A 15,888-nucleotide genomic window follows, 5' to 3' on the forward strand; every position below is an offset into this window, starting at 1 on the left:
TTGCATGTACCTTATATTTTACTTAGCAACCCACTTTCCCCAAATTACGCTACCTGATGATCAGGCGCCACCAGTACTTAGCTAGCCTCAGAAGGAAAAAAACAGCTGAACACCATCAGCCTATACTAGGGCAGCCTTTTAAAAAGCGTCAACATTCCTGGCTCAAGTGCCCTGAGGACTCTGAAGGTATTACTAGGCCCCATGATCTGTGTAGTTCACATGAGAACTGGATTTTCCAGTCTGCAATTAGCTTAAGAACAGGTAGCCAAGGCTTCTTCCACAAAGCTAGAGGTGGGGCTTTCGGAAAGGCATAGATAGAAGAACACTTCAAAAGTGCTGGGCACAAAGTTCTCTCAGTTAAGCTATCTTCTTCTGTCACATTCCTCCCTTCACTGCTCTCTACTCCTAGGACTGGGAGCTGTTAACTTGAGAGGCTAGAGCAATGTTAACTTTGCAGTTAGTAAAATGCCTCCCTTGGAAGAATATTTCCATAGACACTGAGAGCTGGAATGCATTCAAAATTACTCTCCTCCCAACTCCTTCTGAGTAAAAGGTTTCCTCTCAAAATGAAGTCTCTAAATCCACTTATCAGTAATTTTGTCTTAATTTCTGAGAAATTCATCTTAATTTCCGAGGTGCTTTCAGCTTAAGATCTTAAGGATGCTCCCAAGGCAACAGTGACTTTCATTTTGGGTGGGGGGGTGAAAAACTGAGGTATGCAGACTAGAGATGAGAGCCAAAAGTCCTAAAAAAGAAGACTAATTTCATAGCACTTTGGCTAGCAATTATATTTCCAGAAAAACAGTCTTGAGTAACATGTTTCTACAGATGCTAATTAAAAGGACACAACTTAGGGAATGAAAGAGATCCTGAATGCTCTCCACCCCTTCTCTGAACTCCAGTTCTGTCCTGCTGGTCTTACCTGCCTTTCCTTCTGGGCACATGCAAGAGAAGGAGGCCACACGGTCAATGCAGGTGGAGCCTGGAGTGCAGGAGGCGAAGGCACAATCATCAATGTTCTCACTGCAGTCATCTCCACTCCAGCCATTAACGCATACACAGCCATAGCCCCCGTTGCGGTTGGTACAGGTGCCCCCATTCTGACAAGCATTAGGTTGCAGCAGACACTCATCCACATCCTCTGTGCAGAACTGTCCTTTGGGGGGAAAAGTGCATTTGATTAGGGCTCTTAAGTCTCAAAGGATTAGTACCATACCCACTCTCACACATTCTTCACCCTCATGTGACCTGCCTGAAATTAAGGCGAGCAGATCTCCCAGCAGACCAGGTCTTCACGTGAATCTTAAGGCCTACCATGAACCATCCAAATGATATTTATTCCAGGGAAATAACTTGAAGAAGAATGAAAACTGCTATCCCTAGAAATTCTGACATAAGAATTTAGCCAACCTATCAAAGAGAAGATTAGTCTTGTAGCATCCTTGACTCAGTTAAATCCCTGGGACAATGAATATGTAAGTGAGAAGAATGAGGGAAAAAGGGTGTATGAGATGAGTAAAAAACAGAATGATGAGAAGGAACCTAAAGGTCAAAATGTCAGGGAAGTTGTTCCATATCCTGACTATATCAATATTAACATCCTGGTTATGGTACTATACAATGGTTTTGCAAGACACTGTTACCATTGGGGGAGACTTGGTATAGGGTATCTCTCTGTATTAATTCTTATAACTGTGTGTGAAAATATGATTATCTCAAAATAAAAAGTTTATTTATTTCTTTAAAGATTTTACTTATTTGTCAGAGAGAGAGAAGGAGAGAGAGCACACAAGCAGGGGGAACAGCAGGCAGAGGGAGAAGCAGGCTCCCTCCTGAGCAAGAAGCCTGATGTGGGACTTTCTCCCAGAACTCTGAGATCATGACCCAAGCCAAAGGCAGATGCTTAATCAATTGAGCTACCCAGGTGTCCCTCAAAATAAAAAGTTTAGTTAAAAAATAAAAGTAAGGGCAAGCACGGGTAGAGAGAAGAGATGAAGGACAATGAAAAGCCTCGGTAAACTGTAGAGGTGAAAGGCAACACCAGGATGATGAAACTAGAGCAAACTGTGCCTAGCCTGAGGCACCCAGCCTTCAAAGATGTGGATTTGTGAAGTAAGATGCAGAAAGTTGACCCAATGTAAGAGAAGATGGAAAAAGGATCAGTTTGATCTGCCTGAAAAAGAACAAACTGAAGGATGACACACAAGACCACTTATGGATATAATGCAGGTCACTACAATAGTAAAGGATGAGGGGCTACAGCAAAGCCTCTCAGGCCCTGTCACAAGGAACAAAAGTATGTCTTCAACTTATAAGCAAGGCATCTGTGATTAATAAGCAATTTAATGCTAGACCACCAGAGTTATAAAACAAGTTGATGAATCGTCCTTATTAATACCAGTTTAAAGATTGGGAGGGAGACAAACCATAAGTGACTCTTAATCTCACAAAACAAACTGAGGGTTGCTGGGGGGAGGGGGGTTAGGAAAAGGGGGGTGGGGTTATGGACATTGGGGAGGGTATGTGCTATGGTGAGTGCTGTGAAGTGTGTAAACCTGGCGATTCACAGACCTATACCCCTGGAGATAAAAATATATCATATGTTTATAAAAAATAAAAAAAATAAAAAAAAATAAAGAGCTACCAAAGGGAATTCATAATCAGATCATCTGAATTCTCTAAAACACAACAGGACAAGTGGCTAAAACTCATAAAACCTCAAGGTGTCTTTTAATTTTATCTTTGTTTAAGAACTCAATGAATAATTCGAAAAGGCTTTCTGATGAAGAGGGCTCTCAATGAAAAAGCACATGATTTTTTTTTTTTAACTTTAGGCAAATATTTCTTTCTTTCTTTTTTTAAATTTTATTTATTTATTTGAGATAGTACAAGAGTGAGAGAGAGATAGAGAGCACAAGCATGGGGAGCAGCAGGCAGAGGGAGAAGCAGTCTCCCTGCCAAGCAGGGAGCCTGATGTGGGGCTTGATCCTTGGGCTCTGGGATCATGACCTGAGCCAAAGGCAGACGTTTAACCGACTGAGCCACTCAGGCACCCAAGTACGTTATGTTTATACTCAGAAAATGTCAAGGCTATTCCTAGTCCCCAGAACACCAAACAATAATTCAAGGAGCTCAAGTATTTTCAGAAGGGCTTCAATGTACCCAGCTGTGTAGCCATCACTGATAACAGAGGTTAGCTGTGTCTGATCTAACCTAACTGACCACCAATTCTTTAACCCTATCTACATATACAATCACTGTACAGAACTAGAATCACTCTTCTGTACTTATTTGATTACACATCCGTCTCCCATCACATGGCTACAAGCAACCACAGTTTAGGAATTTTTTTTTTTTTTTTTTTTTTTTTTTTAATTCTTCACCTAAGATCCCACTGCCCAGGATGGCAGGATAGATGTGTGGGCATCTCTGGAATTCTGTGCTCATCAACCTCCTCTGGTGCTTCTCCTCACCCCACTTCAACTATATAATTATTTTTTTACACATAATTCTTGAGGGAGCCACCATGTCTTTACATGATCATGCCCTCCTACTCTAGCTGGCTTATCCAGGATGGGCATCTGATACAAGCTATATCACAGTGTCCTTTTGCTAAACTTTTGGACTAGGGACTCTTTGACACATTGACCAAAAGGATAAAATGGCTGGTGACAGACAAAGTGATAAGGGTGAAATCAGAAGGGCACAGAAGAAAAAAACAGAGTCATGTGGCATTCAAGTTACTAGTGCCAGCTACTCCTGAAGCTCAACGGCTCTTAATGAGAGATGGCCCTTCCAACAGGTATCCCTAATTTCGGATGGGGATCTGTCAACCGCAACCCACAGTATTAACTAATACAGACTGAATGAGTGAGTGAGGGAGCACATACTGGCAATCATTTCCCCAGGGCGGATGATGTCATTTATTATAGAAAGCTTTGCTCCTTTACTATACTGGTAGAAATGTTACCTCAGAGTACAGAGAGATGTGTAATTAGGATACAGGTGGGATTTAGAAATGATGACTAAGACGTAGGTGAAGGGTGGCTGTAACCTGGAAATTACAGAGAGCTTTGTCTCTTACACTTAGACTAACTCAAATATCTATGCTACCCTCAAACCAAACTTACTTCCTGAATGTGAGTAATTTGGGTGTTATTTTTCTTTTTGACTGGCTCTGTGATAATTCTGAGTATAAGACACTGTGTGTTTAAAAAGATCTCATATATATTTCTCATGCGATATAATATCCAGACACTTAAATATTGTAGTAAGACAGACTAGGTAAATAAAACAATGCTTGGAATGGAAATTCGGCACCCCTGGGAAAGGAAACCAAGAGTCATTGCTTGCCTGCTATGAACCAGGCATTGTGCTTGAGCTGTCAGAAAATTTACCTCCTTTATAGTTGAGGATATAGGCTCAGAGAGGTAAAATAATTTGCCTAGTGTGAGGCAGGAAGTGCAGGAGAAGTGGGATTTAAACCAGAGCTGCCTGCCTCTAAAACGCTTAACAAAGGGATACCTGGGTGCCTCAATCAGTTGTGTCTGCCTTCAGCTCGGGTCATGATTCCAGGGTCCTGGGATAGGGTACCGCATCAGGCTCCTTGCTCAGTAGGGAGCCTGCTTCTCCCTCTGCCTGCTGACCCCCCTGCTTGTGCCCTCTCGTGCACATGCGCTCTCTCTCTCTCCGATAAATAAATAAAATCTTTTAAAAAAATTAAAAAAAAAAACCCTTTTAAAAAAGACTTGAGGTGTGAGTCTGACCATATCAAAACTATCTTCGTGTGCCTCAATTTCTGAAGCACATGAAGGCCTAAGGAAGTAGAGAGGATGAAGAAGGAAGGGAAGGATTAAAATCATTACTCATACGATCAGATTACTGGAAAAACTTACGACTCACAGTTACTATTCAAAAATCAAATGTACTTGTAGGTACAGTTCACTATTTTTTGAAAAGATTATTGTTGAAGATTAGAACACCTGACAACTGTGTACTTGTCAGATACTGTTTATTAGAGAAATCAAATCTACGGAGCCAAGAGCACACTGGCTCCTAAGTTATTTTCTACAAAATGGATTTTTCGCTAAGATTCAGACACATTACTCCAGAAAAATACTCCCTCCTAGGCTCATTTCTGCCAGAATTTTTTTTTTCCTCTTCATTCCAATTCTATCAACCAGAATGAGGAAAATGGTAACCTGGGTGGCCACTACAAATGTCTGCTCCAAAATTCCCAGTGGAATGTCTGCTAAGATACTACATTTCCTTCATGCCACCACTTCTTGGCACAGAAGGAAATCAATGCAGAAGACTAAGAATAAGAAACATAAGGGCTGGAAAAGTAAAGTAGCCTTCCCAAGGTCATAATAAACTAGTGAAAGCACTGTCATTCAAACCCAGATCAGTCTGACTCCAAATCTACTGCCCTTCTCACTGCAGCACTGTTAAGTTTTCAAGCCTTAGTTTTGATGAACAAGATCTGCAGACTAGGTCCCTGTTCCTAGGGTCTTAAAGCACGCTGAGAAAGCACAGAAGCATGCGGCAATTAAAGAACACTCTTGGTACAAACGAATAAAGGCAGAAGATCACTAAATATTGAAATAGAGTTTATTGCGATCATCTGGAGGGGTTGGGTGCATTGCCTGAGGTCACTGGGCTGTTCCCACTATTCCACGACAAGAAAGCATAAATCCGGGCTGGAGGGAGAAGGCTCCCTAAGGGTGGTAGGGCTAGGCCTTGAAGACATCAAAATGACTGAAGGATAGTCTCTGGTTGGGGTTTAAAAGAAGAATAGGTTGGAGATCATTTAAGGCTTTTAATTCTAGTATGAGTTCTGAACATGACACAACAAGTAAGGGGGAGTTATCACAGGCTCACGGATGGGGGAAGACATGATCAAAACTGCATTTGAAGATTAATCTGCCAGTACACTATAAGAGGGACTAAAAGCAAATGGCTCTCTGTTGGTACTGAAAGAAGGAAAAAGTACTACGTTATGAGCTACTTAGCATATAAACATGTCTGGTAAAAAGGGAGAGCTGCATTGTAGCCATGCCCTACCACACTACTAAATCTTGCACCCAAACAAGTCTTAGCACGGATACTATCTGTGTCAACACACAAACTTTGCTGGTGAACTCCCAAATATGTTGCACAAAGCTCAGTTAGGCAAGTTCTTAAGGGCCTCAATTATCCCTCTCAGTAATTTCCACCTGCCAGATACTGCAGGCTAATGCCAGTTAACGTTAAGACTAAGGCAGTGGGCTATTAGGCCCTTCCCTTTTCCTATCAGCAAAGGAGAAAAGAAATAACTTGTTTTTAGCAACTACTTTCTCTATTGCCACCATGAGTCTGGGCTATCTACAAAGTATTGCAATACCAAATCCTTGGGTGATACCTTCAATACTTGCAGCCACCTACAGTTCCTGATAATTTTCTGGCTGATCACTTTTGCCTCTCAAATACACCTCAAATCCATATCTTCCCTTCGTATATTTTACTCCAGACACAGTGGCTTACTGTTGGTTCCTTAAACTTGAAGTTCTTACTCACCTCAGAACCTCTGCATACCCTATTCTCTCTGCCTCAAATATTCTTCCTCCTCTTATTTGTATGGCTAGTAACTTCCCATCCTTTGACTTCTCTTAACTAGATCTTCAAATTCACATCTCCCCAATTTTCTCCATCATTACATCTATTCCATTCAATCCATCCTGCCAACATCAAAAGTTGTACTTTTATATTTATTTTTATATTTTTATATTTACTTATTTATTATGTATAGTTCCCACCCCTGTTAAACTATAAGTTCCTTGAGGATAGAAGTTGTGTCTGCCAATGACCTCAGTTTTCATATCTGGCACTTTACTAGGTACTTGTTATCAGTGGTGAAAGACTGTAGACCTTAGATTTAATCTAACATGCTCATTTTACAGATGAGGAAAATGGGACCAGAGAGGTGCAGTGACTTGTCCACATCTGCACAGCTTGGAAGAATGTTAGAAAAAGACAAAATGAAAAATGGAAATCTTTGAGGGCTGAAAAGGATGCTGGAGGTGTGAGGTCATAACAGATCAAGTTAGTCTTCTAATAAGGAAGGGGACTCTGACCTGGCTGTTCAGAGATAGGGCAGGATTGAGAAACACAGGGACAGAGCAAGACACTTCAGTAGTACTACTAATGAAACAACACTACCATCAGAAAAATGAGTATGCTGTATTAGTTTTGTAGGAGTAGGTCACTTTCATGTTGATCTTTTCTTACTGCCTCATCCCATGGTCTTAAAAACCAAAGGGCAAATGCGTAAGATTGTGGGCATAGCTTCTGACAGTAAATATAATAGAGTGAACCCAAGAGAACTGTACTGAAATGGAAACTATGACCTAGGCTTCATTAGCATCCAGCTCTAGCCCAGTGAGCCGTGGACCACTAAACAGACATCATTTATGAGTTGAAACACACTGGGATACAAACAGCTCATTATGACTCTCTCAAAGTACCACAAACCAACCATCAATCTGACTTGGAGTTACAAGTAACTGGGAAGTGAGAGGAAGGGAAAAAAAGAAAAGAAAAGAAATGATTACTGAGCCTTAGCACTTTAGGATAAAGCGCTTACTCTTCCTAGTCATCTCTCAACTGTGAAGTGTGTGGGAAAAACTTTTATCACATCAATGGCCCTGTTAAGGGTCAGCTCTCATTGCAACAACAATCAGAACATGAGGAACATATAAACAATGAGCTTAGTTGGCCCTTGCCCTGACCCTGCTACCTCCTCTTCCATGGTTAAATCAAGAGAATTCAGGCTCCAATATCTCCTTCCAGTCAGCAATCACCCAAGCTCCTGAGTGTGGTGTTCCATCCTTCCATACTACAGCAGAGGACTGTTACAACCTCTGCCCTCCTGAACCTTCTCTATACACAGATGTTCTATTCCACTGCTGAAGTGAAAGAACAGAGCACAAGCTTGATTATCCTACTCCTCCTGGGTCTAGGCTGGTTGAAACATTCTTTATAAACACTGTTGTCTACAGGGTCTGCCTAATGAGAAAATGTGGGCACCAATGCACAAGCACACAAATGTATGTAAAAGGCCTGGGGGTTAGGCAAGTGGCTAAGGGGATAATGCAGGAGTAGGGGATAAACATATGGATAAATGCAAGAAACTCAATGAATGTCCCCCCTAATCCTAGACACCATCATCTTTTCTATAACTCTTCAAAAGCCTGGTTTCCCTGTATCCTGACCAATATATTTCCTAAAATATCACCAGAATGATCTCAATATAAACAGTGGATTATGCCATTTGCATGATCAAACCTCTTGATGACAAAGAGTTTGATGACTTCATTATACTTAGGATGAAATTCTAAATCCTATCAATGTTTTCTTGAAATATCACCTTCTCAAGGAGATATTACATGCCTACCCTCAACTAAATTAATTCTGCCTGTTAATATGCTCTCCTAATAACCTCTTTTTTTCCTGAAGGTATTCATTAGAGTTCAAAATTTTACAGATAAGTATATGATTTATGTCTGTGTTCCTCCCTAGACTGTAAATTCCATGAAGAAATAGGTGGTAGCTATTTACTTCATCAGTGAATCCCCAGCACTTAACATGGTGCCCAGTTAATACTTATTGAGAGGTACTCAAAAATCTTTGTTAAACAAAAGTTTATCTGTACTTGTATTCTCTTACATAGGTTATTCTAATCAAATAATAATCACTTTTCAACTCATCTTCTTCACACCTTTAGGGTGTCTCTATTCTATTCCTATTCCTGAAGTTTCCATTTTCACTTTATTGACATCCACCAGTCAATACCCATACTCCTCATTCTATCCCTTTCCTTACTCACTGAACTCCATCCCATTTATGTCCACACCCAATTCACCTTGCCTTTTGACCCTAACTATGTCTCAAGGGTAATTATACACTATGGCAGGTACCTTCCCGCTTTGAATAAACCTAAGATTTCCCAAAAGACTACAGCCTAGTTAGCCCTCTTCAGTAGCGTTCTCTCCTCTTCTTCTAATTGCTTCCACTAACATGAAGGTAAGTAGGCAAAGAATCAATGTTTTCTTTATTCTCTAATGCTGCTACTAACTTCAAATAGAAAAAAATATATTTATTTATCAATTTCTAGGTACCAGACTCTGAGATAAGTGCTTATATTGTTGTCAAATGTAATCTTTTCATACAATTAGTCCAGTTTCACAGATGTAGTACAGACCTGGTCCATACTGAAGAAAGATACTAAAGTATCCCAGGGAATAGGGAAAAGAGATGCTGACAGAACCCAGTATTAGCCCTGAATTTCAAAGGATGATGTCGGGCCAGCAACAACTGAAAATTTTCATGTTATTCATTCATTCATTCATTCAACAAATATATACATACCATGTGCCAGGGACTGATATTTATACAATGAAATTATAATGGTAAAGAAAAGAGTTGTGGCTGTAAACAGGAGTTTTACAACCAAACACACACTGAGAGTGATAAGTGCTCTAATGGATACAGGTTGCCTTGGGAGTGTAAAGTAAGAGAACAGAGCACTATGTTCTGCAGGTCCAGTTGGGGATGGTATGTTTCATTGGCAAGCCACAATTATGGGACCTAATGAGAGCCCATGTCAATTCAGTGTAATTTTTTTTTTTTACATTTTATTTTCCTACAAACTTACCCCTTCAAATCACCTAAGGCTGCATTTATGACAAGAATTTATCATCCAAATATTAACAGTAATGGCAGCATGTGTCTCGGCATTTGAAGATCACAGTGGTCTCCAGCCTTAACTCTTTCTAAAGTTCTTTAATCCATTTGTTCACTGCTATGTGATCCAAACCCAGATGACCCCCTAGTGCCAGAGACTTCATGATCTATAAAACAGATAGAGATAAGTACAACAGAATATCTTTTTTTTTTAAAGATTTTATTTATTTATTTGACAGACAGAGATCACAAGTAGGCAGAGAGGCAGGCAGAGAGAGAGGAGGAAGCAGGCTCCCCGCCAGGCAGAGAGCCTGATGTGGGGGCTCGATCCCAGGACCCTGGGATCATGACCTGAGCCGGAGGCAGAGGCTTTAACTCACTGAGCCACCCAGGCGCCCCAGTACAACAGAATATCTTGAGAATAAACTCAGAAGTATGCCATGTAATGCTATCTTAAAGTCAGAATAACTTGCAGTATAGCTGAATAAACTTTAAACTACCTTTAACAAGAGAGAGAGAAAGTGACTTCATATGTTAAGTGGGTTGTATAAGAGTGTGTATATGTGTGGAAACGTGTGTAGTAAGAGGGCAGAGTGGGGAGTATTTCAGGCAGAAATAAGTGTATGTGTATCGGTTTGAATAGAAGAGAAAGCATGCCTCATTTGAGTCAATGAAAAAAAATCAGTGTGGTTCACTTATAAGGCATGGATCAGGGGAGATATGGCTGAAGAGGGAGTTATATACAGAGCCTTGGAACTCTATCCAAAGACAAGGAGGACCCACTGAAGCATTTTAAGCAAAGACATAACACGATCACATTTGTATTTCAGAAAGCCCACTCTGCTGCTGTGAGGAGAATGGACTGAACTCCACCTCACCCCTCCAGGTCAATAGCAATTTAAAGCCCTGAGGAGTTCCAGGGCTCCTGTGGCCGCTATGGCAACGAAAGGGTCTACAGTGCATCTGGGGCAAATTCCGGATGCAGCAGCACCGAAGAACATCCAGGCTCAGCCACTGTATGGACAGCAATGGATGCTGTGCCAAAGCTGGATGTTCAGAAAGCTGACCCCTGGCACAAAGGCTTCTCCATACAAGAAGAAGAAAACAGTGCCAAGCTTCAGTCCCCCTGCGTGGAGGCCCACACTGTGGTTCTCTCACCACCTTCTTGGGTTGCTGGGCTGTTAAACCAATTTACATAAAGAGCCCCTCACCTCACTGCAGCAGGGGTTCCAAAAATAATCAACTATTCACAGGCAAGCAGTTACTATGAGTAGAATGAGTAAAATGGAAAACAAAACAAAACAAAACAAAACATGGGACCTATTAAAACATTCTACAATATGAAAGATGGAGAAGGTACCCCTTAAGATGCAGATGAAGAGCATACCTGTGAAATAAGTTCCCTTCCAGAATGGAAGGAATTGGCTATGTATTCTCCAGAAATGTAGACAAATGGAGGTTTTAAAAATAAATGAAAAATAATACAAGACATCAGACTCAGATGAAGGACAGGCTGAGAACAAAGCAGAATCACAGAGGACCTAGATGCAATGAGTAAATTCTATTAGAATATAAAAAAATGCAATTCAAATAAAAATCATAATCAGAAGCTATAAAGGACAGAACTGACAATGAAGAAAAATAAATCAGTGTTATAAAGGAAAAGTTTAAGCTCTCATAAAATGCAAAGGGAATTAAAATATCAAGAGATAAATCTTAGCTATAGGAAAGAATGAAGACTTAATTAAGATAACAGAAGCTCCTGAAGACACAAAAACAAATTAAAAAAATGAATAATCTTTTCTGAGCTGAGAACAGACGGAAGCCTGCAGATCCAAAGGGCTCAAAAGTGCTAGAAGATAAAATAATACGGATATACCTATACCAATAGTAGTTAAAGATTTTACTTTAAAGAGAGAGGAGACGAGGGAGAGGGGAGAGAGCCTGACTTGTCTGATATCAGAGTTCCCTTAATGTTCACAAGATGCAAAGTAACAATGTCTAGGAACTTGGCAAGATTGACTTGTGATTCAAGAATTCAATATCCAGACGAGATGCCATTTGTGTATGAAGGCAACTAAATCAAAAGATATTTTCTAAATATCTAAGAGCTCTGAAGATATGCCAACATGCAATTTTTCTGGTGAAAAAAAATTACTCCAAGATGTATTCATTTGACTGAAAAAATAAATCAAAATAAAGAATCCAGGAATGAAAAGGTTGTTATATAAATGTTCTGGTAGTTAACACAAAACAAGCTATATATAGAATTAAGTCCAAAATATTATAAACTAGATTATAAAGCAATGTAAATATCAAGAATATTTTTAAAAGAAAATGCATAAAATTTTAAAATTCAATAGCAATCCTATGATATGAATTTTTAAATCCCAGATCATATAAACAAAATCTGGAGAGTGAAAAGAAGATATAAGAGAACCAAAAGCATGCCTATTCATCTTACCAAAGAGGGGATGAGTATATGCAGTTTTACTTTTGACACTAAAAAACAGAGATGGATTCAAATCCACATTTTTCTAAACATGTATATTTTTTAAGTAAACACTAAATACTATAATTTAAATAATCTCAGCTCTATCTGTTGTCTTCATGGACCAATTTCCAGCTCCTTGAAAGACTTAAACACATGACTTATGATCTTCTCACTCTTTCCTTTCCCATTTCCCATGAAATTAATATCTACGTTGAGGACTAATAAGGTCATCCAAGCCAAGAGTTCTTTACTTTTCTCAACTCAACAGCTTCCACATCCACTCCATATCACAAGCACACTTACATTCTGGATCACATTTGGATCCATTATTCCAACCGCAAGATCTCAAATTTGGTATTCAACTCTGACTGTAACTTCCTGTCTCCCTCTTTCCCCATTCCCAACAATGATTTCACCTAATTATCCCCCACTAACACTTGCAAGAGTCAAGCCCTCCTAAATAACCGAGTTCATTAACCAACCCTCTTCTAGCTGCCTTAACTCAGTCCAGCCAAGGGGCTACGGTCAGTCACATGAATGAAGTTTCTGTCCCCTGTGGCTACTGCCCTGCATTTCTCCCTCTTTTAGCTGTACAAAATCTTGCATCAGTGATCTATACCCACTCCTCTTCCTCCTTCCTCAGCACCCACTTTTTTCCTAATTTAACGCTTTGCAATTTGGCATTCTTCTCTCCTTAATATTGAAACTACATATTAGAAGATTCCCATGACATCAAAAATTTTGATTAACTCTTTATAGTTATCATTCTTATTTCAGTCTCTTGTCATTCACTCAATAACTACTATTTGTTAAAATGGGTCCCAAGAATGCCAAAATAAGTAACACCACCCCCATTCTCCAGAGGCTGAAAGCCCTCCTCAGGTGAGGTAAGCATATAAACCAGGAACAGCGGTAAAATACCAAGATGGTACCAGAGAGGCATGCAGAATTGAGGCAAGGGCACAGTCTTAAAATGCAGCCCCTGGCTCAGGGATGCTGTCATGGCAGAGCTTTCCAACTCACAGACATCCCTTTCTCTCACCTTCCTTCTTTGGGTCCCTTTCTTCCTCCATTTTCTGAAGTGTGGACATTACTCACAATTTAGGTCCAAACTCTCTGTTTCTCTCACACCCCGCACTTTCCCTTACAAACCAGATACATTCTCAGAGCAACCAAAAAGAGACTCAAAATCTGAGTCTAGAGCCCTTACCTCTAATCTGACCTTCTGGGTGTTACGTGCTTTTCTCTTGGAAAACTCACCTCGAACTCACCAGGATCTTTAGCCCACTTCTCTATCTCTGTCAATAGAACCCACATTCTCTTATTACACAGATTCAAAACAGAAGTTAACTCTGCTCTATTTCCCCTTCAACCAAACAAGTACTTAGATGGCCCCCAATTTCTATCCAAACTCAAGTTCATTTATAGTTTCTACCTCCTATATGGTTACGTGTAGACTTTCTTCTTTCTTCCTAGTGAATCTGACAATCCTTAAAAGATAAGAATTGATTTATTCCTTCTTTGTGTCTCTTAAAGCATCCAGCATAGTATATTGGATATAACTGTGAGTTATTCAATAAATATGTTATTGAAGCTACCTTACAACAATTCTGCAGGGGCTTGAAAAGCTATGGAATGAAACTAGATCTTGCCTGGAATGTAGCCAAAGTCAGACATTGAGTCATGGACCACAAGAGCACAAAAGATCCCTCAGTCTCACCTCCTATATTTTGTGGGGGGCTAACCTAACCACTCACCGCTGTTCACACCAACATGACCACTCATCAACTCTGGGACCTTTGGATGAGGGTGCTTCAGGTTAGCACTCTGGCAGTCTGCCCAACTGATAGCAAACTGAAATTGGGTGAAGCAAAATTCCAGAAAACAGACTTTTATCAAGTCCTCACAATCGAGTTCACAGCGGAGAAACTTAAATGGGAGATGTATTTTCCCATTCCCCCATGCAGAATACAAATGAGAACAGTTTTGCAGCCCCAGATATAAATAGTTTCCACTCTCAACCAAAAGCCTACATTCCTATAGTATTTAAAAAACAGAAAAGTGGTTGTAACAAAAGCCTCATCCTAGGGAACAGCTTGTCACCAACTAGAGTCTAGACTGAAATGAGGCATCTAGTTCAAAATCAAAATACTGTCACGAAAAGACTTCGTTCCCAGACACAGGAGCTAGTGCACCACCTCTGGCAGTATGTACTTGCTGATTCATGCCAAAAAATTTTTACTGAAATTGGAGCAACAGACAGTCAAGGGAATCTTAACCAACTCTTTGGGCTCATCAGTTATAAAAAGGAGAGCTGAGAGAAAATGTGGTTGGTTTTATTTGACTCATGTCCACCTAACTTCCATTGTTCACTTCTGCTTAGTGTCCCAAAGCACTATTCCAAGCCCAAGCTAAAATTACATTTCTGGGTTAATAACAAGCACAGGAAAATAAATCACATCTGCCCTAGGAGTGAACCCAAACCAAAAGCTGCCAGAGAGGAATTTGTGAGTTGAGTTTAGAGGCAACTTTAATTCTGAAGGAAATGAACCTTTAAAAAGAAAATTCAAATAACAATCTATGTAGACAAAACATTAATCTACACTGCTTTAATTAATTTGGGAGCCTTTTATAACTTTTTTTTTTTCTCTTAAGTGGATATCTGCCAGAGCAGAACTTCTCTCATATAATGGCTTGGGGCCTAATACAATAATAATATAGACTTTTGTGCTCAGGCTTCATCAAATCCTTAGGTTTATTTCCATTTCCTAAAGGAACATCCAACTACTCAGACATCTCTTTAACAAGATTCCTATAAAAAAAGTAAACCATTTTTGCCCAAATCCCAATACCAATTGCTTTCTTCCACCTGGGCTTTAGCTCATCTAGAAGAGTGGTAGCTTTTGAATACTGTTCTGGAAGGCCATGTCAGGTGAAAAGACCAGATCAGAACATAGTCCTGTCCATAACTGATGCGGAAACCACACCAGAACAAGGGCAACATGCCTTCTTCTAGTGAGACAAACCCAAGGCCCCCCTATACAAACAACTGCGAACCTATCCCTCTACCACCCGGGATCAGAGAGGATACTCCTACAGTAGCAGCTGTGCTAATACCTATAGAACATCTTCACACCTAAAGTAGTTCTGTCCACTATACAGATTTCATTTAAAATTTTCTGGTAGCACTTAAAAGAAAAAGAAACTGATGGAATCAACTTTAATACCGTATTTTATTTAACTCATTACATCCAAAACACTATCATTTTAGAGTCTAAACCAAAATTTAAAACATTGTTACTGACACATTTTGCTTTTGTGTTGCATACTGAGTCTTCAAAATCAGGTGTTTTACAGCTGTGGCACATCTCAATTTGACCTGTTACACTTCAGATACTCACTAGCAAAATATGGCTAATGACTACGATATCAAACAGTGTAGATCTAGAATGTTTTACATGATAAGTGCAATTTACAGTTTTAAGTATAATTTATAATTACAATTAATGTAATTTAATTTACATGATAAATGAAAGGCTTAAGAGGTTTTTTTATTGCACCATTTATTCTCTCAATACCCCAGTAAAGTAACTAAAAGATATTAGTTCCCTGGATAGCAAATAAAGCCTTCTGAAGAAAAGGAAGCTGACTCATTTATCCCAAATCAAACCATG

General features: G+C 39.7%; 1 protein-coding gene and 1 pseudogene across 1 annotated transcript in view; one reads left to right on the forward strand and one right to left on the reverse strand.

The window, feature by feature from the left end:
• LOC111142867 (notch 2) overlaps positions 1-15,888 on the reverse strand; it is a 172,449-nt gene that overhangs the window by 63,660 nt on the left and 92,901 nt on the right. The window contains exon 6 of the mRNA XM_022496239.1: positions 923-1,156. Coding sequence (XP_022351947.1) covers positions 923-1,156 — 234 coding nt within the window. The remainder of the gene's footprint in view (positions 1-922; positions 1,157-15,888) is intronic.
• On the forward strand, positions 9,566-9,918 carry LOC111142868 (annotated as a pseudogene).

Source organism: Enhydra lutris, unplaced genomic scaffold (genome assembly GCF_002288905.1).
Source record: "Enhydra lutris kenyoni isolate GAN:26980312 unplaced genomic scaffold, ASM228890v2 scaffoldscaffold9, whole genome shotgun sequence".
Classification (NCBI taxonomy): Eukaryota; Metazoa; Chordata; class Mammalia; order Carnivora; family Mustelidae; genus Enhydra; species Enhydra lutris.